The 27244-nt window shown below is 44.3% G+C and overlaps 1 protein-coding gene across 1 annotated transcript in view; it reads right to left on the minus strand.

Annotated features, from left to right (window-relative positions):
- Positions 1-20933: 20933 nt before the first annotated feature.
- LOC122940043 (cytochrome P450 2A10-like) overlaps positions 20934-27244 on the minus strand; it is a 76831-nt gene continuing 70520 nt past the window's right edge. The window contains exons 8-10 of the mRNA XM_044296343.1: positions 26904-27091; positions 21853-21994; positions 20934-21578 (exon numbers count right to left, since the gene is read on the minus strand). Of these exons, the coding sequence (XP_044152278.1) occupies positions 21394-21578; positions 21853-21994; positions 26904-27091 (515 nt within the window). The 3' untranslated portion in view covers positions 20934-21393. The remainder of the gene's footprint in view (positions 21579-21852; positions 21995-26903; positions 27092-27244) is intronic.

Consider the following 27244-nt stretch of genomic DNA (forward strand, 5'->3'; position numbering starts at 1 on the left):
CTGTCCCACAGTATGTTGTTCCCAGCCGCCACTACTTCTCCAAGAGAGCCGTGCCTTCCCTGCACAACCAAGTATCCGATAAAATCAAGTGTGCACTGCGCAACGCCATCTTTGGCAAGGTCCACCTAACTACAGATACGTGGACCAGTAAGCACGGCCAGCGACGCTATATCTCCCTAACTGCACACTGGGTAAATGTAGTGGCGGCTGGGCCCCAGGCGGAGAACTGTTTGGCGCACGTCCTTCCGCCGCCAAGGATCGCAGGGCAACATTCTTTGCCTCCTGTTGCCTCCTCCTCCTACTTGGCTTCCTCCTCCTCTTCTTCCACCTGCTCATCCAGTCAGCCACACACCTTCACCACCAACTTCAGCACAGCCCGGGGTAAACGTCAGCAGGCCATTCTGAAACTCATATGTTTGGGGGACAGGCCCCACACCGCACAGGAGTTGTGGTGGGGTATAGAACAACAGACCGACGAGTGGTTGCTGCCGGTGAGCCTCAAGCCCGGCCTGGTGGTGTGCGATAATGGGCGAAATCTCGTTGCAGCTCTGGGACTAGCCGGTTTGATGCACATCCCTTGCCTGGTGCATGTGCTGAATTTGGTGGTGCAGAAGTTCATTCACAAGTACCCCGACATGTCAGAGCTGCTGCATAAAGTGCGGGCCGTCTGTTCGCGCTTCCCGCGTTCACATCCTGCCGCTGCTCGCCTGTCTGCGCTACAGCGTAACTTCGGCCTTCCCACTCACCGCCTCATATGCGACGTGCCCACCAGGTGGAACTCCACCTTGCACATGCTGGACAGACTGTGCGAGCAGCAGCAGGCCATAGTGGAGTTTCAGCTGCAGCACGCACGGGTCAGTCGCACTGCGGAACAGCACCACTTCGCCACCAATGACTGGGCCTCCATGCGAGACCTGTGTGCCCTGTTGCGCTGTTTCGAGTACTCCACCAACATGGCCAGTAGCGATGACGCCGTTATCAGCGTTACAATACCACTTCTATGTCTCCTTGAGAAAACACTTAGGGCGATGATGGAAGAGGAGGTGGCCCAGGAGGAGGAGGAAGAGGGGTCATTTTTAGCACTTTCAGGCCAGTCTCGTCGAAGTGACTCAGAGGGAGGTTTTTTGCAACAGCAGAGGCCAGGTACAAATGTGGCAAGCCGGGGCCCACTACTGGAGGACGAGGAGGACGAGGATGAGGAGGAGGTGGAGGAGGATGAGGATGAAGCATGTTCACAGCGGGGTGGCACCCAACGCAGCTCGGGCCCATCACTGGTGCGTGGCTGGGGGGAAACGCCTCCCACAGAGGACAGCTTGTCCTTACCTCTGGGCAGCCTGGCACACATGAGCGACTACATGCTGCAGTGCCTGCGCAACGACAGCAGAGTTGCCCACATTTTAACGTGTGCGGACTACTGGGTTGCCACCCTGCTGGATCCCCGGTACAAAGACAATGTGCCCACCTTACTTCCTGCACTGGAGCGTGATAGGAAGATACGCGAGTACAAGCGCGCGTTGGTAGACGTGCTACTGAGAGCATTCCCAAATGTCACAGGGGAACAAGTGGAAGCCCAAGGAGAAGGCAGAGGAGGAGCAAGAGGTCGCCAACGCAGCTGTGTCACGGCCAGCTCCTCTGAGGGCAGGCTTAGCATGGCAGAGATGTGGAAAAGTTTTGTCAACACGCCACAGCCAACTGCACCACCACCTGATACGGAACGTGTTAGCAGGAGGCAACATTTCACTAACATGGTGGACCAGTATGTGTGCACACCCCTCCACGTACTGACTGATGGTTCGGCCCCATTCAACTTCTGGGTCTCTAAATTGTCCACGTGGCCAGAGCTAGCCTTTTATGCCTTGGAGGTGCGGCCAGCGTTTTGTCTGAACGTGTATTCAGCACGCCAGGGGGCGTCATTACAGACAAACGCAGCCGCCTGTCTACAGCCAATGTGGACAAGCTGACGTTCATAAAAATGAACCAGGCATGGATCCCACAGGACCTGTCCATCCCTTGTGCAGATTAGACATTAACTACCTCCCCTTAACCATATATTATTGTTCTCCAGGGCACTTCCTCATTCAATCCTATTTTTATTTTCATTTTACCATTATATTGCGGGGCAACCCAAAGTTGAATGAACCTCTCCTCTGTCTGGGTGCCGGGGCCAAAATATCTGACAATGGACTGTTCAGTTTTGGGTGACGTGAAGCATGATTCTCTGCTATGACATGAAGACTGATTCTCTGCTGACATGAAGCCTGAATCTCTGTTATGGGACCTCTCTCCTCTGTCTGGGTGCCGGGGCCTAAATATATGACAATGGACTGTTCCAGTGTTGGGTGACGTGAAGCATGATTCTCTGCTATGACATGAAGACTGATTCTCTGCTGACATGAAGCCTGAATCTCTGTTATGGGACCTCTCTCCTCTGCCTGGGTGCCGGGGCCTAAATATCTGGCAATGGACTGTTCCAGTGTTGGGTGACGTGAAGCCTGATTCTCTGCCGACATGAAGCCTGAATCTCGGTTATGGGACCTCTCTCCTCTGCCTGGGTGCCAGGGCCTAAATATCTGACAATGGACTGTTCCAGTGTTGGGTGACGTGAAGCCTGATTCTCTGCTATGACATGAAGCCTGAATCTCTGCTACGGGACCTCTCTCCAATTGATATTGGTTAATTTTTATTTATTTTATTTTTATTTTTATTAATTTCCCTATCCACATTTGTTTGCAGGGGATTTAACTATATTTTGCAGCCTTTTTCAGCCCTCTAGCCCTTTCCTGGGCTGTTTTACAGCCACTTTAGTGCCGAAAAGTTCGGGTCCCCATTGACTTCAATGGGGTTCGGGTTCGGGACGAAGTTCGGGTCGGGTTCTCGAACCCGAACATCCAGGTGTTTGCTCAACTCTAATCCTGATGTGATGGGGACACTTTGGTACACCATACTGTGGGAGGAGTCATTAAGGGGGAATCATTCTGGGTGGGAAGGTGCTAAGGAGGCATCATGCTGTGTGAGGATAGGCTGTGTGAGGATATCAAGGGGCAACACTAGGGGCACTATAGCACTAAGGGGACATGATTCCTGGGGGGAGCTAAGTAAGCATCATTATTATAAAGTGGTCCAGCCATCTTCGTACTAGAGTGGTGCGTAGTGTGAAGAGTTAGGTCCTAAAGAATGAGGTGGTTGTGAAGATTTAGACAAGTCTGCCTGATGTGTTTTTAAGGCATGTTTGAAGCTAAGGAAGTTGGGGATTAACCTTAATGTGCATTTCAGAGAGCTGCTGCAGCTTGAGAAAAGTCTTGAAGACTGGAGTGAGAGGTTCGAATTATGAAGGATGTTAATCTTAGATCATTTTTGGTAGGATGTGGCACTCATTTCCTGTTTGTTGGGTGCTCTAGTGGGGTCTCACCCCTGTAGCAAGAAAAGATCAAATAAACTTAGGCACTCCTTAAGAATTGCTTGAAGTTTCATGTCTCCTGACCACATGGTGATAAATCACCTTCCTCAAAGCACATTTCCCTCTTCTCTTCTTATGGAAACTAGTGTTTGAGAAAGGTCCATGTAGGACCGAAACGTCACATGTACATGAATAAGTTGCCTTGCATATGAAAACCAAATAAAAATTAACACGATCAAGCAATTCTTAAGGAGTGCCTAAGTATATTTTATCTTTGAATCTTAGATTATTGGCAGAACACGATATTTCAAGCAATTCTTAAAGGGGTATTCCCACTTTGCCTTTTTATACTTACCTGGTGCCAGCACGCCGTTCACTTCCTGGATTCTGGCTGGGGGCGGGCTTCATCTTGATTGAAGTCTTATCCCTGCCGGGCCTCGCGCTGGACTGAACGTGCACTCTGCCACGTATGCGCCATGGTGACTTATTCCTGGCCAGTATAGTACAGAGCTGGCGTGCGCGTTCGCAGCTCTTGTACTGTTCTGGCCGGGAAGAAGTAACTATCGCGCATGCGCGGCAGCGTGCGCGTTCAGGACAGCGAGCGGCCCGGCCGGGAGAAAAGAAGGAGTCTTCTGCACAAGCGCAGCCACCGGGATTCTGGAGAAGAGCGGTGGCCATAACCAGGGGAGACCGAATCACAACAATGAGGTAAGTGGGGATGAATTTAATCCTAAACGGTGGGAATTAGTTAATCAAGTATAATTACAAAAATGATCACTGTCAAATCATTAACAGATTTAACAGTGATCATTATGATGGGATAACCCCTTTAACCTCTTCAGGACACATGACGTACCGGTACGGCATGTTGTCCTGGTACTTAAGGACACATGACGTACCGGTACGTCATGTATAGTTCCGATCACCGCCCGCCCAGCAGGCAACTTGGCTAAATGCGCCGGGGGGTCCTGAGACCCCCCCCCACGTCGGTAATTGCAGCAAACCGCAGGTCAATTCAGACCTGCGGTTTGTTGCGGTTTCAGAAGTTTCTGATCAGAAACTTCAAATAACCTTTATTTTAATGTTTAACCCCCCCCCTGCTGCCCTCTTTTTTATCTGACGGCTGGCGCAGCGGGGGGTGCGGGGAGTGCGGCGGGCGGTGCGGGCAGTGCTTGGGCGGATGGGCAGACATGCGATCATCCGCCCGCCCCCTCTCTCAGGATGGCCGAGCGGTTTGCAGAGTGTCAGCACATTGCTGACACTCTGCTTGAAACGCCTGACAGATGCCATGCGTTTAACCCCTTCCATGCCGCGGTCTATAGGGACCGCTGTATGGAAAAGGTTAAGAGGGAGGGAGCTCCCTCCCTCTCCCATCGGGGGCTGCTGTGCCTTTTCGGCCCCGATGGGAAAGGGAGGAGGCCCCCCTCCCTCCCCCTCACCCACTGCTCTGCTGTGGCAGCGAGTGATGGGTATGATCAGAGGCTGTCTATGGTGCTGATTAGACTTTTGCTAAAGGCAGAAGTCTAATCAGACTATGTAAAGTGAAAAAACGGTGTATATAGTGTACTGTACTGTATTATACAGACATCAGACCCACTGGATCTTCAAGAACCAAGTGGGTCTGGGTTGAGAAAAAGTTTAAAAAAGTGGAAAAAAAAAGTAAAAATAAAGAAACACATTTATCACTGATTAAAAATGAAAAAAATAAAATTCCCTACACATGTTTGATATCACCGCATCCGTAACGACCTGATCTATAAAATGGTCATGTTACTTTACCCACACGGTGAACGCCATAAAAAAAAAAAAAGATGATGAAATTGAAATTTTGACCACCTTACTTCCCCAAAAAGGTTAAAAAAGTGATAAAAAAAAAGTTGTATGTACCCCAAAATAGTACCAATCAAACCGTCACCTCATCCCGCAAAAAATGAGACCCTACCTAAGATAATCGCCCAAAAACTGAAAAAAACTATGGCTCTCAGACTATGGAGACACGTTAACATGATTTATTTTGTTTCAAAAATGAAATAATTGTGTAAAACTTACATAAATAAAAAAATAGTATACATATTAGGTATCACCGTGTCCGTGACAACCTGCTCTATAAAAATATTACATCATCTAACCTGTCAGATTAATGTTGAAAATAAAAACAAATAAAAACTGTGCCAAAACAGCTATTAAAAGTGTAATATAGGGCAACCAAAAATCATATGTACCCTAAACTAGTACCAACAATACCGCCATATCCCGTAGTTTCTAAAATGGGGTCGCTTTTTTGGAGTTTCTACTCTAGGGGTGCATCAGGGGGGCTTCAAATGGGACATGGTGCCACAAAAGCGGTCCTGCAAAATCTGCCTTTCAAAACTGTATGGCATTCCTTTCCTTCTGCACCCTGCCATTTGCCCGTACAGCAGTTTACGACCACATATGGGGTGTTTATGTAAACTACATAATCAGAGCCATAAATATTTAGTTTTGTTTGGCTGTTAACCCTTGCTTTGTAACTGGAAAAAAATTATAAAAATGGAAAATATGCCCCCAAAAAATGAAATTTTGAAATTGTATCTCTATTTTCCATTAAATCTTGTGCAACACCTAAAGGGTTAACAAAGTTTGTAAAATCAGTTTTGAATACCTTGAGGGGTGTAGTTTCTTAGATGGGGTCACTTTTATGGAGTTTCTACTCTAGGGGTGCTTCAAAAGGGACATGGTGTAAATAAACCAGTCCAGCAAAATCTGCCTTCCAAAAACCATACGGCGCACATTTCCCTCTACGCCCTACTGTGTGCCCGTACAGTAGTTTACAGCCACATATGTGTTTTTTTCTGCAAACTACAGAATTGGGGCAATAAATATAGCATTTTGTTTGGCTGTTAACCCTTGCTTTGTTACTGGAAAAAAATGATTTAAATGGAAAATTTGCCCAAAAATCTAAATTCAGAAATTTTATCAACATTTGCCATTAACTCTTGTGGAACACCTAAAGGGTTAACAAAGTTTGTTAAATCAGTTTTGAATACCTTGAGGGGTGTAGTTTCTAGAATGGGGTGGTTTTTGGATGGCTTCTATTATGTAAACCTCACAAAGTGACTTCAAAACTGTAGATTCAGGGCAATAAAGATACAGTCTTGTTTGGCTGTTAACCCTTGCTTTGTTAGTGGAAAAAATGGGTTAAAATGGAAAATTAGGCAAAAAAATAAAAATTCTCAAATGTCATCCCCATTTGCCAATAACTCTTGTGCAACACCTAAAGGGTTAACGAAGTTTGTGAAAACAGTTTTGAATACCTTGAGGGGTGTAGTTTCTAGAATGGGGTAATATTTGGGTGGTTTCTATTATGTAAACCTTGCAAAGTGACTTCAGACCTGTAGTGGTCCCTAAACATTGGGTTTTTGTAAATTTCAGAAACATTTCAAGATTTGCTTCTAAACTTCTAAGCTTTGTAACATCCCCCCAAAATAGAATATCATTCCCAAATTGATCCAAACATGAAGTAAACATATGGGGGATGTAAAGTAATAACTTTTTTTGTAGGTATTACTATGTATTATAGAAGTAGAGAAATTGAAACTTGGAAATTTGCAATTTTTTACAATTATTTTGTAAATTTGGTATTTTTTAATAAATAAAAATGATTTTTTTTTTACTTCAGTTTACCAGTGTCATGAAGTACAATATGTGACAAAAAAAAAACAATCTCAGAATGGTCTGGATAAGTCAAAGTGTTTTAAAGTTATCACCACTTAAAGTGACACTGGTCAGATTTGCAAAAAAATTGCCTGGTCCTTAAGGTGAAATAAGGCTGTGTCCTTAAAGAGTTAAGAAGTGCCTAAGTATATTTTATCTTTGAATCTTAGATCATTGGCAGAACACGATACTTCAAGCAATTATTAAGGAGTGGCTAAGTTTATTTAATCTTTGAATCTTATATCATTAGCAGAAAGCAGAGCACAAGTAGGGTGGTAGAATTAAATGAGGAAGGAGATGCATGGAGGTGAGGCATTGTGGAAGGTTTTGTTGGTGAGGATGCGAAGTTTAAACTGCATTCTGTGGTGGACTGCCTGTGATTGGTTGTATAAGCCTCACTAGCTAACTGTGTGCTACCCTGGATCACTGACCTTTGCCTGCTGACTTCAACATTGCTTTGGATTACAGATTTTGCCTCTAACATGACCTCCCGGTATTTGACTCTACTTGTGACCTCACCTTTGCCTGCTGACTTTGTCTCTGAAGTTTTCTCCTGGTTTCACTTTGCTTTTATATCAGATTTTGGATCCTGATCTGGTCCTGGTTTTGCCTGTCTGGTTTTCAAATTTCTTACTACTCTTTTCCCAGTTTGGTTTAAGCCCCTGCATTTAGCTAAGAAGGGATTGTTGTCCAGTTGTGAGCAGTGGTGTCGTCCAGTTGTGCAAGTAGGAAGGGACAGTGGTGGGGGTGGAGAACAGGGCTGCACTGTTCCCTACCTTTTCAAGACAGATGGTATGAGAAACCAGGGTCTAAAGTTTGCCAGAACGCTAGTAATGATTTACCCCAAGATATGTAATAAACCCATAGTGTTAGAATACTTATAAAGTACATCCTTGTATTGTAAAGAAACACTATATGGATTTATTTTTATTTTTTAACTGACCGAGATAAAAGCCATAAACCTTATGATCAATGTATTCCAGTCCAACTACACGTTGATATAGTTTGTGAACTCATCAGATTTCATTTGGCTGGGTGGACCCAGTGGCAGCTCAGTCCAAACACCGCAAAGACTATGCAATGAACTTCTTGATTAGAATTGTCTAGCATATGTTGTGACCTCTTCATCACTCAATGATTAAAGGCTATGGATACCTTTGGGGCAATTCTTGTTTTGTGATCTAATGTTGGGTTAAAATAATTTTTTCAATAAGTCTTTATTAAAAATGTTCTGTCGTTTCTGAGATACAGGGTTAAAAATTTGTCTGTTAGCATCTGACAACTCATGTGTAGCTTTTATCTCTGATCTCCTGAACTCCTGAGCACACATTATAGCTCAATACTTTTAAACTGATAAGACTATGGTTAAAATAAGTGTTTAAGGGTTCAGGAGATTAGATATAAGAGCTACAGTTACAAAGAAAACAGAAACTGAGAGCCTGCAGACTGATTCTTAACCCTGCATATCAGAAACGGCTAAACATGTTTAATAAAGACCTATTAAAGAATAGGTTTTTAGCCCAAAATGAGTAAAATACAATCATAAATAAATGCCCCTGAAGGTGTACATAGCTGTTAAAGCTGTTGTCTAGGATTAGAAAAACATTGCTGATAACTTCTACTGTAATAAGAGGACTTGAAACACCCATGCCCCTCTTACAACTGTATCCTTCACTGAGTTCTGTTGCATGAGTTACCATTGACAATGTTGCAGTGGCAATACCACCTGCTGTGTTCATGCATGTTATTATATCTGTATACTCTTAAGTGTGCCGTGTAGCTTGCAAGTTTGGACACACTCAAGATATGCCATGTGTGATGTGCTATGTATTATACCATGTGCCGGCTCAGACTGGCCCACAGGGGTACAGGTAAATCCCCCAATGGGCACCTGAGCAAGGTGGGCTCTGAGTCCCCCCCCCCCCCCCACCACGCCTGGAACAAGTGGCACATAACACAGTAGACTTACTGCACTACATACATATATTCAATGTACAGCACCTCAACCAGCCTATGTTCATATAAAAAACTTGATAGATTATTAAAGAAACTTCCCAGTTTATTATTATAGACACAATCAGATAGCCAAGATGACTTCTAGGTATAGAGGAAAGCTAGCCAGTATCCTTTTTCCCCAGGACCTACCTTCTCAAAGTTTCTGCGGGGACCCCCTTATTCAATCATCTGGTAGCATCTTGCTGCTGTGTGAGCAGGTAATATTTGAATGTATCTGTACAGAGGGCTCCCAAAAATAAATTTTACTGGTGGGCCCTAGGCACCTCAGTCTGACATTGACCATGTGCCTTTAATCTGAGATACCAGCAGGTAATATGCACTAATGTGGGTGATACACTGAGATGTGTTCATGAATGATGCCACTCATCTGTGGTGGCTTTCTGACACTTTGGGGTTGTATTCCTAGTAAAAGGATGTTGATAGGTATCGCATGTGAAACGCACTGTTTGGGTGTTGATCTGCACAGTGTTGTTTGTTTTATGCACTGTATATGAAGACACACTGGTAGCAGTGGAAATGGTTAACTGTCTAGTGTGCAGTAAAAAACTGCCTCGGTAACTTAGCATTTCCCTAGCCTAGGGGACAAATAGATGTATAGGAAGGCCTGGTGTTGAGATGCAGGAGAGATAGAAGAATGAGACATGGCAATGGAGATAGGAAGTGCGGCAGATTCCTGCATGTAGCTTGCTAGCAGTGGAGGCGAGTTGCACTAGCCACAAAAGTGCCCACTACAAAGCACAGAAATACTGCATGGGAGGCAATCGTGCAGCTGGTCTTGCTCTGTGCATAACCATGAATTAAGAGCAGTGGCATCTCCATCTTGATTTCTGCTCACCTTTCTTGACAGAGTGTCAATGCCCAATGGAATTGTTTGCGATTTATGCAAGGGAGAATGTACTTCAAGGGAAAGTACTTAAAGGGATTGTGTACAGTTGACTGTTGACACTTAAAGAGACAGCTTCCATATATAATCTGTGGCTTCTTACTAAGACTGTTCCCTCAATGAGAGACTGTACCAAATGCTTGTAGCTCCATGAGACTTGACTCATTATGTTTGTTGCCTCTCATGAGAACTCTAACTACCTTACAGCACCACATCTGTGGATAGTTTGTATCTCATTTAAAAGTGAATGGGGCTGAGATGTTATACCACACTCAACCTGTGTGTGGACAAAACTTAGGAATACCCATGTATAGACTACCCAGTGAATGATTACAATGTTGTCCTCTAAATGTGACTTTATTAGGCTGAGAAATGTAAAAATTGCCCCAAGTGCCCCCACCATAGTGAAATCTACCACCTCTTCCTAGGTAATATGCAGAGTACATTGTTGTGATGGTGACAGGGGCCACCACAGGACTTCATAAGGTCCTCCATATGAAATGACATCTACTTGTTTTATGCTCTACCAAGAGGTGAATATATAATAATCCACGTATAAATATATACTAAAATGCAAGTTGGTTTACCTTGCGGTAAGACTCATAAAACACAAAGCTTCCTTGATACAGGTTCTCGACAAATGGTCCAGGAGGCAAAGAGAGCCATTTACTGTGCATCCTCCGTGTAAAAATTAGAAGAAAGATGAGAGCGAAAATACCCAGATAAAATGCTGACTCCTCCATGTTCTGTAACACAATGTACAGAAATAATGTTAGTTTACTAAGATCTTGGACACCTAGCAATTATTAACGTCCTGAAAAAGTTCTCTGTGTCATATTTATCTAATGGAATTTAAATTAATTATTTACATAACTTTTGGCCTGAAAATCAACTTGACCAGACAGGAGACATTTCATCATACCTCCCAACTGTCCCCGGAGGACAGTCCCAGGTTGAATCAGCTATGTCTTGCTTTCTACTGTCTGAGACAGATGACGGCAATGGTGAAGCAAGGTGCCATCAACTACATGTTCTACCATTCACCCTCCAAAAGCAACCTTTGGCTAGGTTCACACTTTAGTTATTTATTGTTGGCCCAAACCAGTGTTAAGCCTCCACAGAGATAAGGTGTAATGGGAGATGTCCTCCTGTTCTGTGTTTTTGACTCGCATCTGGTTTTGGCTCACAATAACTGATGGAAATAACTGACCAAATAACTGAATTGTGAACTAAGCCTTACCTAAACGTGTGCTGTTGCCATTGGTCTATGTCTACAGCCTGGATATTAACACAGGAGAGTGGATGACTGATTCTCTTTGGATATATGTCTAATGCCCATTTAATTAATGCTGGAGCCCTCCTGATGGACAACCCCTGAGACCAGACGAAAGTGCTGATAGCGGTTCTCCCAATTTAACGCTTTGGGTTGGTGCTCTGTCTTAGGTGACTCCCCCAGCCACTGAGAAACAGATAATATGTGAATAATAGATATGCAGGCACTCTGTATATGGTTACCACACAAAATATATTTATTAATAAAGGTTAAAATGGGTAATTTATTAGAATGAGGTTTAAAATATAACGATATCACGTCTAAAAAAGAATTAGGTTTTGATTATAAGTGTTCTTTCGTTAGTCAAACTAGCGTGTTGTGTCCTTTACACTTGCTGCCCTCTACACATCTTACTGTTTAGATGCTGGAGACATTCTCTGCTATGCCCTTATTAATTAGTCTGTCTGCTGGGGGCAGATAAGACAGCCTAGGTTGCCTCCTCATTTTGTTATTTAAAGGGGTTGGCCAGTTTCCTACATAGATATACCTCAGCATAGGTCATCAATATGAGATTGGTGGGGTCTGATGCACACACTCCGATCAGCTGTTTGAAGAGAACACAGGATTTGTGCAAGCACTGTCTTCTCTTTCCTGTTTACCTGCTGTCTATCGACACTGCAGCAGCAAGCAGTGTAATTACAGCTCCTCAGTCCTATTCACTTCAGTGGGAAGGAGATAGATGGAGTGTAACTGCTCCTTTCCATTGAAGTGAATAGGACAGATGAACTGAAATTACACTGCTCACTGCTGCAGTGTCGACTGACAGAGAGCAGGTAAACAGGGAACAGAATACAGCGCTCTCAGTCGCACTGCATTCTCTTTAAACAGCTGTCTCTGAAGGTTCTCATTTATCCAGGTCATGGTATATCTGTAAAGAATAAATCAAGGCAACTGGACTTACTGTAGATTTCTTGAAAACGTTTTACTCGTTCTTCCAACAAGCTTTCTCAATTCTGAGTGACTGTACAAAGATTCTGGGAATAAATATGTAACTGAATCCACATCTGATAATTATACCCAGCATTGGGTCAAAGGTGTTGATTCCATTATCCTAATTGGAGTCAGTAGGTGATAAAGACTTCCCAGAAAAAGGTGTCAAGACAGCATTGTATGTGGCAGACAATAGATGTCTAACCCCCCCCCCCCCCACCTCTATTCAAGCTTGGCTTCTCCATTTTTACATAGATGGCCTCCTTCACACCTCGTTTGTACCAATCGGCCTCCTTATCCAAAACACATACTAGACTGTCTTCAAAGGTGTGACCTGTTTCTTTTATATGTAAGTACACGGCTGAATCTTGACCAGAGGTTTTGGCTCTTCTATGCCGATGTAGTTGTTGTTTTGTTTCACCGATATACAGTTTTGAGCATTTCTCATTGCACTGGACTGTGTACACAATGTTGTCCATCTTGTGTTTAGGCGTTGGGTCTTTTGGGTGAACTAGTTGTTGCCTCAGTGTGTTGCTGGGTTTAAAGCAGACAGGGATGTGATGTTTATTAAAAATCCTTTAGAGTTTCTCAGACACCCCAGCTACAAATGGGATATCTTTAAACAGCTGATCGGCAGGTGGACCCTTGAAGATCTCATATTGATGACCTATACTGATGACAGGTCATCAATATAGGAAACTGGTCAATGCCTTTAAAAGGCATAGCTAGGAAGACTCTAGTGGAGAGGATTGAATCTTGAAAAGGGAAGCTGACACCGTGGCCACCCCCCCCCCGAGGATCATTCTTTACTGAGAACATCTTGAGATTTGCTGCCCCTTGTGGCCAATAAGTGCATTTCTCCTCTGGATTGTGTTGTCTTTTCCTTGTCATGTACCCTGGCTCTTTTCAGAGGTGTAGCTAGAAGCTCATGAACTCAAAAGCAAAGTTCATCTTGGGCTAAATATGCCACCATACAGTAGCCATATAGTGTGAGATATCAGATCCAATCGCTTTGCAGACTGTATAAGTGATTACGGTACAGTTATATCCAGTGATGCCCAGGTAACATGTTATCTGATTGTAGTTTCACTTTTCCCATTCCCTTTTACCAGTTTGATTAGTAATGGATGTGTAGTTTTGCAGCCAGTGGCGTACATAGAGAAGTAAGGGCCCCATAGCAAGGATCAAACCAGGCCCCCCACAGGACAGAAGGGTTTCCACCTATACCCCTTTCAATGACCCGTGGGCCATTTTTTGTACTGCCTCATTTGCATAAAGTTGTTTCTTTAGAGGGTAGAGTCCTGACCAAGTTTTCACCCCCAGTAGAAGAGGAGATGATCTCAACTGCCCTGGGCCCCATAGCAGTCGAATGGTCTGCTGCTATGGTAGTTACGCCCCTGTTTGAATCTGGACATCACCTTGCTTAGAAATCATTAACAATATCATCGTTACCATGCAAAATTGCACAGCCTTTATCCACGAACAGTGAAAAACAATCAGTAATGCAATCAGTAAACAGTTTGCAGAGCTGCTTGGTGCAAGCTCAGCTACATTGCATGACTCTAAACTTAGGCCTGTGTCAAACGGGCAGTAGATACTTCGGGATCTTTTAAGACCGGCGTTTTAGACGCTGGTCTTAAAAAGCCTTTTAGCTGGTGGTGGATCCGGCAAATTTATGTAGAGATGCTGGCCTGTACATAACTACTAGTGTTAATCGAGCACCAAAGTGCTCGGGTGCTCAAGTAGAACACTTTAGGATGCCTGGGTGCTCTACAGAGCACCCGAGCACAATGGAAGTCAAGGGGTGCCGGATGGGGAGGGTGCCGGGTGCCACTGAGATTTATGCAGAAGATCACTGTACAGTGGGGTAATCCACGCTTAGGAGTCCCTGCTCTGACTCCATTTATTGCTATGTCCATATATGGAGTCAGTGCTTGGGGACACCCAGTGTATTTCCATCTAATTTAAGCTCTATTTCTGAAAAGTTTCTGCTGGGATTTGAACTTACAACCTTCTACATTAGTGGCAAGAATTAGCTATGCGGATAATAATAGGACATGTTCCATCTTTGAACAAAATGGAAAAACTGAAATACGGAGACAGAAGGCATACGGAGTACCTTCAGTTTTTTTTGCAGATCCATTGAAATCAATGATTCCATATACGATCCGTATACGGAATGCAAAAATCGGAAAAAAAAATGTTCGTGTGCAAGAGGCCTGAAGGCAATGCTGCTAGAAAGCTCTTTTCAGTCTTTTCCTGTCCATTTGAGTGGAGTGCTGGTGCCAAGTCAAAAACTAGACAGACTTGTTAAACGACTAAAATCTGATGAGAATTTTGGTGATGCATGCATTATATATTATGTTGGAAGCATTATACAGAAATTGCAGAACCAGTTTCATGAATGCGGATGGATATTAATGCGGCGGTCTGCAGCACCAGTGTAGAGGAAAGAGGTGGTAGGGTTAGGGTTACACACAGTTCAGAGGCTCCCGGGGCCCTTCAGTTATAGCGAGGGCACATCTTTTACTCCTTTTGGGGCACAACCTAGTTCTGGGGTTCTCTTGGCCGATGGTGATTCAGGTTGCCCTTGATGCTGATGAATTGTGAGGTGTAAGGAAGGGTCCCCTGGCAGCTGAAGATGTCAGTGTTGTGGTGCAGAAAATAATGACTCCAAGTTGACTGCAGAACAGTTCTCTACTGAAGAATCGAGTTCAGATACATTAGTCGCAGTTCTTAGCATGAATGAACTTTCAGTTCTTATATAAGTGCAATTTCCACAGATCTCACATGTTACATGGCTGCAATTGTAGTTCCAGGTCTTTCTCTGAAGCAATTTCCAGGGGCGGACATACCGCCTGTGCAGCCAGTTTGGCTGCACAGGGGCCCAGTGCAGGAGGGGGCCCCTTCTTACCGGTGGCAGGGGGAGATGAGCGCTTCCATTGTGGAAGCATTCATCTCTCTATATTTATCTGTATCGCCATCCTTAGGAGCGGAGCAATGACGTCATCACGCCACCTGAGCCGTACAGCGTGGGACGCAGGCCGGAAGAGGCCTGCATCACATCGCTGAAAGCGGCAAGGAGGTAAGTTTGTGAGTTTATTTTTATTTTATTTACACTTTACTAGGGGCCCCTACTGGGGGCCCTATTTTATGTACTGGCAAACATGGGGGGCACTATGAAGGAGGAGGAGCACTATGGGGGCCCTATTTTAAATACTGACACACATGGAGGGCACTAAGGAGGGGGGAGTACTATTGGGGCCCTAATTTATATACTGACACACATGGGGGGGACTATGGAGGGGGAGGAGCACTATGGGGACCCTATCTTATATACTGGCACACATGGGGGGGCACTATGGAGAAGGGGGGGAGAGGAGCACTTTGAGGGCATCTTCTTGGGCTCTATCTTATATATTGGAAGACATTGGGGGCACTATGGAGGGGGAGGAGCACTATGGGGGCATCTGCTGGTGACCCTATCTTATATACTAGCACACATTATGGGGGCATTTTATGATGGCACATTGTCAGGCACCATGGGGACAAGTGGAAGCGCACAATATAAGACTATTTTATACTGGCGCAAATTATAGGGCACTATGGGTCAACTGAGGCACTAAGAGGGGTTTTTGGGCACACAGTAGGGGGCATTGGCACACATTATAAAGGTACTATGGGGACATTGGCTCTACAGGGGGCACTAAAAGGCAGTATTTTCTATTACTTCTGGGACACAGTGGGGACATTATTACTGTAGGGGCACTATTAATACTACGTGTTGTCTTGTAGATAATTATTTCAATTGGTGGGACTTTGGGGAGCACTGTTACTTTGGTGGGCACCCTGGCACAGTATCAGCTTAGCACAATTATTTTTGGGGAACATTATGTTAGTGTCAGGGACACTGTTTCCTGGGTGCAGTAATTTTTTAGGACACTGTGTGCCAATAATTACTGAAGGGGAACTATCTGTGTGTAACTAGTATAGGGAGCACAGCGGGCACAGTATTGGGGGTGGCAGGATGGGGTGTTCAGAAGGTGGGAGGATGATGGAAAACTAGGAAAATAAAATGTCTGTCAAACTGTGCAGAGAGAAGAGATGGCTGAAAGAAATCATCATGCCGGTCTGATCTGAATGGGGAAGGTGAGGACAGAAAACATCTACATCAAAGAAGACATCACTGGATGCAAGAGGTATGTGGACCTGTATTAGGCTACCTTCACAGCTGAATTAGTGATTCTGGCAGGCTCTTCCAGCGGAGACAGCCTGCCGGAATTCTATGCATTCTCTGCCGGATTAGGGGGCCGTACCTTAGTGCCACAGGTGTGAAAGTTGCCTTACCCTTTATGTTTTGTAGTGCTAAAAGTAGGTTAGGTTGAGAATTTGGCTGGTTAGGGGTGCCTCACACTGCACTTTTTTCTCAAGCCTAAGCATCAAGAAATAGGGGTGCAACACTTCTCACTGTGCAACTACAGAGCGGACCTCAGCATCAGACTAAAGTCTGCACCTTTTTTTACTGGTTGCTATATGTGGCGAAAATAACCTCGCCACTGGGTTTTGGGGGGGCCTGTTTGCCAGCCTCTTGCCTCAGGATTATGGCCCATATACTAACTTTGAAGGAGAAGACAGACCGGCCGCACAGCTTAAATCTGTGGAACTGTTTTAGGCAGGAAAGCCATGCTTGCGGTCGGCCAAATGTGACTTCCATGGAATTCGGGAACCCCTGCTTGGATCTGGGTGATTTTTGGATATGTTGTTCACCCAGATCAGAGCTATCCACTGATGTTTAAATTATGGGGATATGTGGGGTTTTGAGGTGTTTTCTATGTTTTGGTAAAAATGTGTGTTTTCTGTCTGTGAGTGATTAAGTTAGCCCATTATGTTTGGTAATTGTATCACAGGCAGAACATATTTGGTTTTGGTAATTGTATTTTGTTGATTGTGTCAAAGACAATGCCCATTGTATTTTGTTGATTGCGTTACAGACAGAGGGAAGGGGGTTTTGTGTACAATTGCTGGGAAGGTTTCAATACTGTAAATGTATGTGATTGGCTAAAATATAAACTGTCACAGTCTTCTACAAGGGCCCCAGGGGGAGTGGCCCTTGTAGAAGACTTGCTAGGAGACCTGCATAAAAGGCTGAAAAAAATCCCATTAAAGAGTTCCTGTTTTACCTTTCATCATGTTGAGGCTGGTGTTTGGGTAACTGATCAACACTGGGGATTGCTATACACTGAAGATTTGCTATATTCCCCTGGCTATACTATTAGCTCTTATAAGAGCTGTTCCTGTTCCTGGTTCCTGTGGTGGTTTTGGTGTAGAGCTGTCACAAGGGTGTCAAGAACCACGCCTGACTCCGTTATACCCGGGGTCAGGAAGTCGCAGTGGTTGGCTGCAAGCTCTATGTAGAAAGATAGGGCTGCTTCTTTATGGTAGCTTTATGGGTTTGCTTTGCAACCCTTTTTGGCTCACTCAGGGATCTGTAGCTCCTTCTCCTCAGCTGTTCCTTGTCCAGCACTCCCAACCTCCTTATATTCCCCTCTCCCACTTCTCTGGTTGCCAGATATAGAACTTCCTGCCTGGACTTCTATACTGACCCACTGGAGCTGTGTTGCTGCGTTCCCTGGTTGTTGTTCCAGAACGTTACCCTTTGGATCCCTGTTGGGCCTTTGTTGTCCGCTGTTGTCGCCCACCTGGGATTATATGTTTGTCTGTATTGTCTGTCCTCTCCTTGGTGTTTTCTTCTTAGTGTCAGTGGTGCGGACTAGTGATCCCACCGCCCCGTTCACTACCTAGGGCTCATCTTAGGGAAAGCCAGGGTTTAGGCACGTGATCGGCGTACGGGTGAGGAACCCGTCTAGAGACGTTAGGGCAGTCAGGTGCCAGCCGCAAGGTGAGTCAGGGGGTCACCACCTTTCCCTCTCCCTTGGGCAGGGCCTTCCCTTTTCCCTCCCTTTGCGTGACGCCGGTCATTACAAGAGCTGAGTACTTGGAGTCCTCGGGAAGCACTAGGAGCATGCATCAACGGAGGTACCCGGTCGGGGTGCCAGGAGATCCGTTACACTATACTCACAAGAAATGATTCCATGTCCTCGGCAGGATGTAAATCTTTAGCAACTTCTACAGTGTGCTTGTAAAGTATGTCCAGCTACCATAAGACTTAAATCTCCTGAACATTTAGCTATGGAGACTCCAAATGTCATGTTCAGACAGCTTTTCTACACAGATTGTCTTCTTTCCCCTCATCAACACTGGCATGCTTTGTACAGTTTTCTTTTGCTCTTTTCTTCAATTTTCTCTACATTTTTGCTTCTCCAGCTGGTTCACACTACAGGACTGTGTTCTAGCTGCCTCTGTCAGCACTCACTGCTCTGATCTAGCTCCTCACTATGCGGAGAGACACATAGCCCCAGCTAGCTACTGCCCTTTATGCGGGAAAATGCATATATACTGTATTTTTTGCTCTTTTTTCTGATAAGTGTGTGTGTGTGTGTGTGTGTGTGTGTGTGTGGGGGGGGGGGGGGGGGGGGGGGGGGAGAATGACCTAGGACCTGGGAGGAGTGTATACAATACTGCTGGTGCTGGTTGTACTCATTACAGTGTAAATATGATCACATTTACACTGTCTGGCCCTGTCAGTCAAAGTGCAGACAGTACAGCGGTTGCAGAGAGAGCAGAGCCTCTAGGTTTAATGGCAATGCCCCCCTTGCTCCTAGAGGCATATTTGCATATTTTAAAACACAATTTTTCTCAGCAATGCGGGCACATATGAACATGGGACCAACACAGATGCCTTCAGCTGCTAAGCGCACATGCAACAGGTCAGCCAGTTTCATAGGTACAAATCTGCTGACAGATGGCCTTTAACCTCTTCGTTACCAGCACGGCGCCGGAGCAATGGGCAAACATGGCGCCCGCTCCCATGTGCAATAGGCGTCCCGGCCTGCGGGTCTCAGCGGTTTTAAAACAGCAGAGACCCGTATCTAATGTCAGTGACCAGCAATGATGCCGATCGCGGTCATTAAAGCCTTTAGATACCATGATCAAGTGAGATCACAGAATCTAAAGGGGGAAAAACCCAGAAGCTTGGGCTTCCGAGCTTTTTACCGACATCCTCTGCGGCAAATGAGGATTCCAGTAATTGATTTTAAAGCGCTGGGTCTCGCTGAAGAGATGCAGGGCCTTAAATCTACAATTCTTATTTTGGCAAACCGGACAACATAAGAAATGAGCAATTCTGAACAATTAATGGATATAAAAAGTCCATGATTGTTCAGAATAAAAAAAAAAAAATGCCCCTCTTTCAATAGAATAAAAAAATAAATATATAAATAACAAAAAAATATAAACATCATGGGTATCACCGTGACCGAAAATGCCTGTACTATTAAAATACTAAAATCTTACGGCGAATGGTTTAAACAGAAAAAAGGGTCAAAATGGACAATTAGCCATTTTTCATCGCTTCTCTTACCCCCAAAAATGTATTGAAATGTGATGAAAAAGTCAAACACACTCCAAATGGTACTGTATCAATAAAAACTACAGATTGTCCCGCAAAAAATAAGCCCCCACACAGCTCAGTTGATGTAACTATAAAAAAAAGGTATTTTTTCTTTAAGTTGAAATCAATTTGTACACTATTTAGACATAAAAACCTATGCATATGTGGTATCGTTGTAATCGTACTGATCAAGAGAATAAAGAGCAGTTTTTGGTCAGTTTTGACGCAAATGGAACACCGCAGGAAAAAAAAAACTTAAATTGGTGGAAGAATTGCATGTTTTTTTTCCAATTCCACCCCATTTGGATTTTTTTTCCAGCTTCGCACTACACTGTATGACATATTCAATGGTGGCATTAGAAAGCACAACTTGTCTCGCAAAACATAAGCCCCATACAGCTATGTAAACGGAAAAATAAAAAAGTTATGGGTCAAGGAAGATAGGGAAGAAAAATGAAAACGCAAAAAACCTCAAGTATCCTAAGAGTTAAGAAAGTTTATCCATATCCTGCAAGAATAAAATCTGCAGAGTAAATTAACCTATGGTGCTGAATTTTTAAACATGTGTCAATGTTCGCTGTGGCTTTTGATGGTTTGCAAGATGAAGTGTGTTGCAAATCTACAACAAAATATGTGACAAATCCGTGGCAGAGCTGTCTTGCATATTTCTGACATATTGTGCAGCTCTTTACAGACATTACTTGCTGTCTTCAATGGCGCTCACAATCTAAGCTCCCTATTAGTATGTCTTTGGAGTGTGGGAGGACACCAGAGTACCCGGAGGAAGCCCAGGCCCTCAAACCTAGGACCCCAATGCTGGAAAGTACCAGTGCTAACCACTGAGTTACTGGGCTAACCAATTACTTTCTCACAGAAAATTCTCAGGAGAAAGGAAAGGTTCTCTTAGGGCTCATGCGCACGACCGTATGCCCTCCTAGATATATGGTCAGTGAGTGAGCCATATGTCAGGGAGCAGCATACATTGTGCGCACGGAAGTACACTGCATCATAGGTTACAATGATGCTGTGCACGTTGAGCTGCCCGCAGAACTATTGTCCCGCACTAATAAGATCATATGAGTGCGGGACAATAGCCCCACGGGTGGCCCAATGTGCACAGCATCATTGTAATCTATAATGCAGTGTACTCCCGTGCTCACAATGTATGCCGCTCCGGGACATATTCGCCGCTCTAGGACCGTATGTCTCGGAGGGCATACGGTCGTGTGCAAGAACCCTTAAACAGAGCTCTATTCTAGATAACCCCTTTAAGATATCCAGTTTATTAAGTTTACTATACCCTTCATTAAAGCCATAAATAAGAATCTGAATTTGTAGAATTTATAGTCGACTTGTCATGCGACATTTTGTTCTATAATGAAATCAACAAAAACAAAAAAGTCATGTAATTAAAAAAGTGAGAAATGAGAGAAAAAGCATCAGTGAATCTAAATATCAATTTCTGTAGCTGCCATATTTGTGTAGAAAGTATGAATGTTCCTTTCATACATCTATGAAGATTCTCATTCATCGAGGTCACGGTATATTAGTAGTAGAAATGCAGAGCAACTGGACTGGAAAAAATAGAAGTCGAGATGCTCTGACTTTTTACTACTGGTGCGCTTCCTTTGTTATGTGCGGGGATAGGCACTCAAACAATAAGAAAGTCCTTTTTTTCTGAAGGCTCTTCTAAGGGTCCACAGGTCATATGTGTCAGACGGATTTGCTGGTTTGATTGTGAACGTCTGAAGCAGAGCAGTGAAGAAGAGGAAGATTTCCATACGGGCCAGTCCTTCACCGGGGCAGATCCTTTTTCCTGCAAGAAAATATTTTACCCATGAGGATGTCGTCTATTCATGAAGGCTACAATGTGCCACTAAAGACAGACACAATGACACCACAAAAGCTACATTAGCCTCCATATCAGCTACAATACCCCCATAAAAGCCACAGTACACCCTGTACCAGCCACAATGCTTGAGTGCTGTCTGATCACTGTGGTCACGCCAAGAAATGTTTGTCATGAGAGAGCCTCTTTAAAAGTGCAAAATGGACCGAAATATGAATAGACCACCTATCAAGAACTGTACCTGCTGAGAAAGGCATCCAAGCGCCATTTGTGCAGAACAATCCATTCTGGTCCAAGAAGTTTTCTGGATTAAAATCATAAGGAGTCTTCCAGCAGTCTGGATCTGCTAAAACTGAGCCAAGGAGAGGAAATACGGTGGTTCCCTGTTGAGACATTATGAAATTATATACAACAAACTCCACATAACAGTCAGAGGAGAAGTAATGAGCTAAAGACAGTTTTAGACTTGCAACTTCTCCTTCTCCCTTTTAGGCCTCTTTCACACGGGCGTGTGCTCCCCGTTGCCGTATTGCGGACTGAATTTGCGGATCCACAATACACGGGTGCCGTTCCGTGGGCATTCTGCATCACGGATGCGGACCCATTCAACGGAGATGCGGAATGGTGTGGAATGGAAGCATGGAACGGAGTGCTTCCGTGGGGTTTCGTCCTGTACTTCCATTCCGCTAAAAGATAGAAAATGTCCTATGTTTTTGCGGAAAGGCCGGATCACAGACCCATTCAAGTGAATGGGTCCGTGATACGCTGCGACTGCCCCACGGACTGTGCTCGTGCATTGCGGGCCGCAGCACAACCACGGGGCACACATGCCTGTGTGAAAGAGGCCTTATGCTGTTTCAACAGATCACTGAAAGAGAAACTGCAGCTGCATCCCCCCTCTCCCTGTTAGTCTTTACTCTGAGCCGATTATTCAGTGACTGTCTTGGTTTCTGAACAAAGAGGAACTATCGGCTGGTAGAAGTGTCATACATTCATATGCAATAAAAATATATTCATAGAAACAAAGCGAGTAGTGATCGCTCTTATTAAATGTGGCTCTCCAGCTCTGGCTGTCAGGACATGCTTGCAGTGATTTCCATTGGGGTTATATGTCTAAATACGGTATTTAAACATACACCATGACAGATATATTCATTTTAATATGTGAAACTGAGTTCAAAGTATTCATCTTTGGACTCCATTTTTGTTTGTTTCTGGCTTTTGTTTCCAGACTGTTTGGTGTGGTAGACATCGCTATTCTGCCCAGCAAAAACACTGACAACAAATGGAAAACAGGTCAAAAGGAGGCCAAAGATGAATCCTTTGAACCTCATTTGACACATTAAATGGAATGTACCCATCATAGTATACAGGTGAAACTCTAAAAATTAGAATATTGTGCAAAGTTCATTTATTTCAGTAATGCAACTTAACCGCTTGCTTGCCGCCACGCTAACGCCGAAAGGCGTCATTGCGGCGGCTCTCCCAGGCTACACTAACGGCGATTGTCGTCATCTCGCATGAGCCGAGATTTCCTGTGAACGCGCGCACACAGGCGCACGCGTTCACAGGAACGGAAGGTAAGCGAGTGGATCTCCAGCCTGCTAGCGGCGATCGTTGGCTGGCAGGCTGGAGATGTGATTTTTTTAACCCCTAACAGGTATATTAGACGCTGTTTTGATAACAGCGTCTAATATACCTGCTACCTGGTCCTCTGGTGGTCCCTTTTGTTTGGATCGACCACCAGAGGACACAGGTAGCTGTGTAAAGTAGCACCAAACACCACTACACTACACCCCCCCCTGTCACTTATTAACCCCTTATGAACCCTTGATCAGTCCATATAGACTCCCTGATCACCCCCCTGTAAGGCTCCATTCAGACGCCCGTATGTGTTTTACGGATCCATGCATCCATGGATCGGATCCGCAAAACGCATACGGACGTCTGAATGGAGCCTTACAGGGGGGTGATCAGGGAGTCTATATGGGATGATCACCCCCTGTAAGGCTCCATTCAGACGTCTGTATGTGTTTTACGGATCCACGCATCTATGGATCGGATCCGCAAAACACATACGGACATCTGAATGGAGCCTTACAGGGGGGTGTTCAGTGACAGGGGGGTGATCACCCCATATACACTCCCTGATCACCCCCTGTCATTGATCACCCCCCTGTAAGGCTCCATTCAGACATCCGTATGTGTTTTGCGGATCCGATCCATGTATTCGTGGATCCGTAAAAAAAATATGGACGTCTGAATGGAGCCTTTCAGAGGGGTGATCAATGACAGAGGGGTGATCAGTGACAGGGGGGTGATCACCCCATATACACTCCCTGATCACCCCCCTGTCATTGATCACCCCTCTGAAAGGCTCCATTCAGACGTCCATTTTTTTTTACGGATCCACGGATACATGGATCGGATCCGCAAAACACATACGGATGTCTGAATGGAGCCTTACAGGGGGGTGATCAATGACAGGGGGGTGATCAATGACAGGGGGTGATCAGGGAGTGTATATGGGGTGATCACCCCCCTGTCACTGAACACCCCCCTGTAAGGCTCCATTCAGACGTCTGTATGTGTTTTGCGGATCCGATCCATAGATGCGTGGATCCGTAAAACACATACAGACGTCTGAATGGAGCCTTACAGGGGGTGATCATCCCATATAGACTCCCTGATCACCCCCCTGTAAGGCTCCATTCAGACGTCCGTATGCGTTTTGCGGATCCGATCCATGGATCCGTAAAAAAAATATGAATGGAGCCTTTCAGAGGGGTGATCAATGACAGAGGGGTGATCAGTGACAGGGGGGTGATCACCCCATATACATTCCCTGATCACCCCCCTGTCATTGATCACCCCCCTGTAAGGCTCCATTCAGACATTTTTTTGGGCCCAAGTTAGCGGAAATATTTTTTATTTATTTTTTTCTTACTAAGTCTCATATTCCACTAACTTGTGTCAAAAAATAAAATCTCACATGAACTCACCATACCCCTCATGGAATCCAAATGCGATTTTTTTTTTTAGACATTTATATTCCAGACTTCTTCTCATGCATTAGGGCCCCTAAAATGCCAGGGCAGTATAAATACCCCACATGTGACCCCATTTAGGAAAGAAGACACCCCAAGGTATTCCGTGAGGGGCATATTGAGTCCATGAAAGATTGACATTTTTGTCCCAAGTTAGCAGAAAGGGAGACTTTGTGAGAAAAAAAAAAAAAATTTCCGCTAACTTGTGCCCCCAAATTTTTTTTCTATGAACTCGCCATGCCCCTCATTGAATACCTTGGGGTGTCTTCTTTCCAAAATGGGGTCACATGTGGGGTATTTATACTGCCCTGGCTTTTTAGGGGCCCGAAAGCGTGAGAAGAAGTCTGGGATCCAAATGTCAAAAAATGCCCTCCTAAAAGGAATTTGGGCCGCTTTGCGCATCTAGGCTGCAAAAAAGTGTCACACATCTGGTATCGCCGTACTCAGGAGAAGTTGGGGAATGTGTTTTGGGGTGTCATTTTACATATACCCATGCTAGGTGAGATAAATATCTTGGTCAAATGCCAACTTTGTATAAAAAAAAATGGGAAAAGCTGTCTTTTACAGAGATATTTCTCTCACCCAGCATGGGTATATGTAAAATGACACCCCAAAACACATTGCCCAACTTCTCCTGAGTACGGCGACACTACATGTGTGACACTTTTTGCAGCCTAGGTGGGCAAAGGGGCACACATTCCAAAGAGCACCTTTCGGATTTCACCGGCCATTTTTTACAGATTTTGATTTCAAACTACTTACCACACATTTGGGCCCCTAGAATGCCAGGGCAGTATAACTACCCCACAAGTGACCCCATTTTGTAAAGAAGACACCCCAAGATATTCCGTGAGGGGTATGTTGAGTTCATAGAAATGTAAATTTTTTGTCCCAAGTTAGCGGAAACTGATTATTTATTTATTTTTTTCTTACAAAGTCTCATATTCCACTAACTTGTGACAAAAAAAAAAAACCCATAAACTCACCATACCCCTCACGAAATACCTTAGGGTGTCTTCTTTTCAAAATGGGGTCACTTGTGGGGTAGTTATACTGCCCTGGCATTCTAGGGGCCCAAATGTGTGGTAAGTAGTTTGAAATCAAAATCTGTAAAAAATGGCCGGTGAAATCCTAAAGGTGCTCTTTGGAATGTGGGCCCATTTGCGCATCTAAGCTGCAAAAAAGTGTCACACATCTGGTATCGCCGTACTCAGGAGAAGTTGGGCAATGTGTTTTGGGGTGTCATTTTACATATACCCATGCTGGGTGAGAGAAATATCTCGTCAAAAGACAACTTTTCACATTTTTTTATACAAAGTTGGCATTTGTATGCTCCCATCCAGACGTCATCTCTTTCAGGAAAGACCCTGCATTTTTCAACAAGATAATGCCAGACCACATTCTGCATCAATCACAACATCATGGCTGCGTAGGAGAAGGATCCGGGTACTGAAATGGCCAGTCTGCAGTCCAGATCTTTCACCTATAGAGAACATTTGGCGCATCATAAAGAGGAAGGTGCAACAAAAAAGGCCCAAGACGATTGAGCAGTTAGAGGCCTGTATTAGGCAAGAATGGGAGAGCATTCCTATTTCTAAACTTGAGAAACTGGTCTCCTCGGTCCCCAGACGTCTGTTGAGTGTTGTAAGAAGAACGGGAGATGCCGCACAGTGGTGAAAATGGCCTTGTCCCAACTTTTTGGGGATTTGTTGACACCATGAAATTCTGATTCAACATATTTTTCCCTTAAAATGGTACATTTTCTCAGTTTAAACTTTTGTTCCGTGATTTATGTTCTATTCTGAATAAAATATTAGAAGTTGGCACCTCCACATCATTGCATTCAGTTTTTATTCACAATTTGTATAGTGTCCCAACTTTTTTGGAATCCGGTTTGTATAATTTGTATGATTATGGCTTACAGCTTATGAAACCCCAAAGTCACAATTTTGAGGTACCCTTTGCTCAGGGGGTATGGATTAATCAGCTGACTAGAGTGCGACAATTTGAGCCCAGAATATTGAACCTTTTCACAAAATTCAAATTTTAAGCTGCATTAATGCAATTTCTTTTAAATTGCATTACTGAAATAAATGGACTTTTGCACGATATTCGAATTTTTCGAGTTTCACCTGTTTGTCGGAATATCGTTATTAAGATGTATATCTCAGATGGAAATCTCTGCAGTAAAAGTAGACCCAGCCAGAAAGTATAAACTTTTCCCGAAACGAGTAAAGTCTCTTACCTTAGGGATCATAAAACCTCTGAAGAATGTGTCCTCTGACACCTGATGAGCAAGAGCCATTGGAACAATATCTACATATCTCATTATTTCATGTACCACAGCATTTGTGTAATGCATCTGGGACTGGTCAGCCATTCCAGGCATCCTGCTTGAACCAATGATTGTATCGATCTCCTTCTGCACCTTTTCTGAAAGTCGAATAAAATTGCAACAAATTGGACCTTGCTTATAATCTTTTCCCAGCTCATATCATGGCAAATATTATATGTGTGTGTTCTTATGGACAATTGTAGTGCCTTGGAGCAGGGACACTCTGAAGTCTGGACATTTGTGGACATTTG

The sequence above is a fragment of the Bufo gargarizans genome, chromosome 6, assembly GCF_014858855.1.
Source record: "Bufo gargarizans isolate SCDJY-AF-19 chromosome 6, ASM1485885v1, whole genome shotgun sequence".
NCBI classification, from domain to species: Eukaryota; Metazoa; Chordata; class Amphibia; order Anura; family Bufonidae; genus Bufo; species Bufo gargarizans.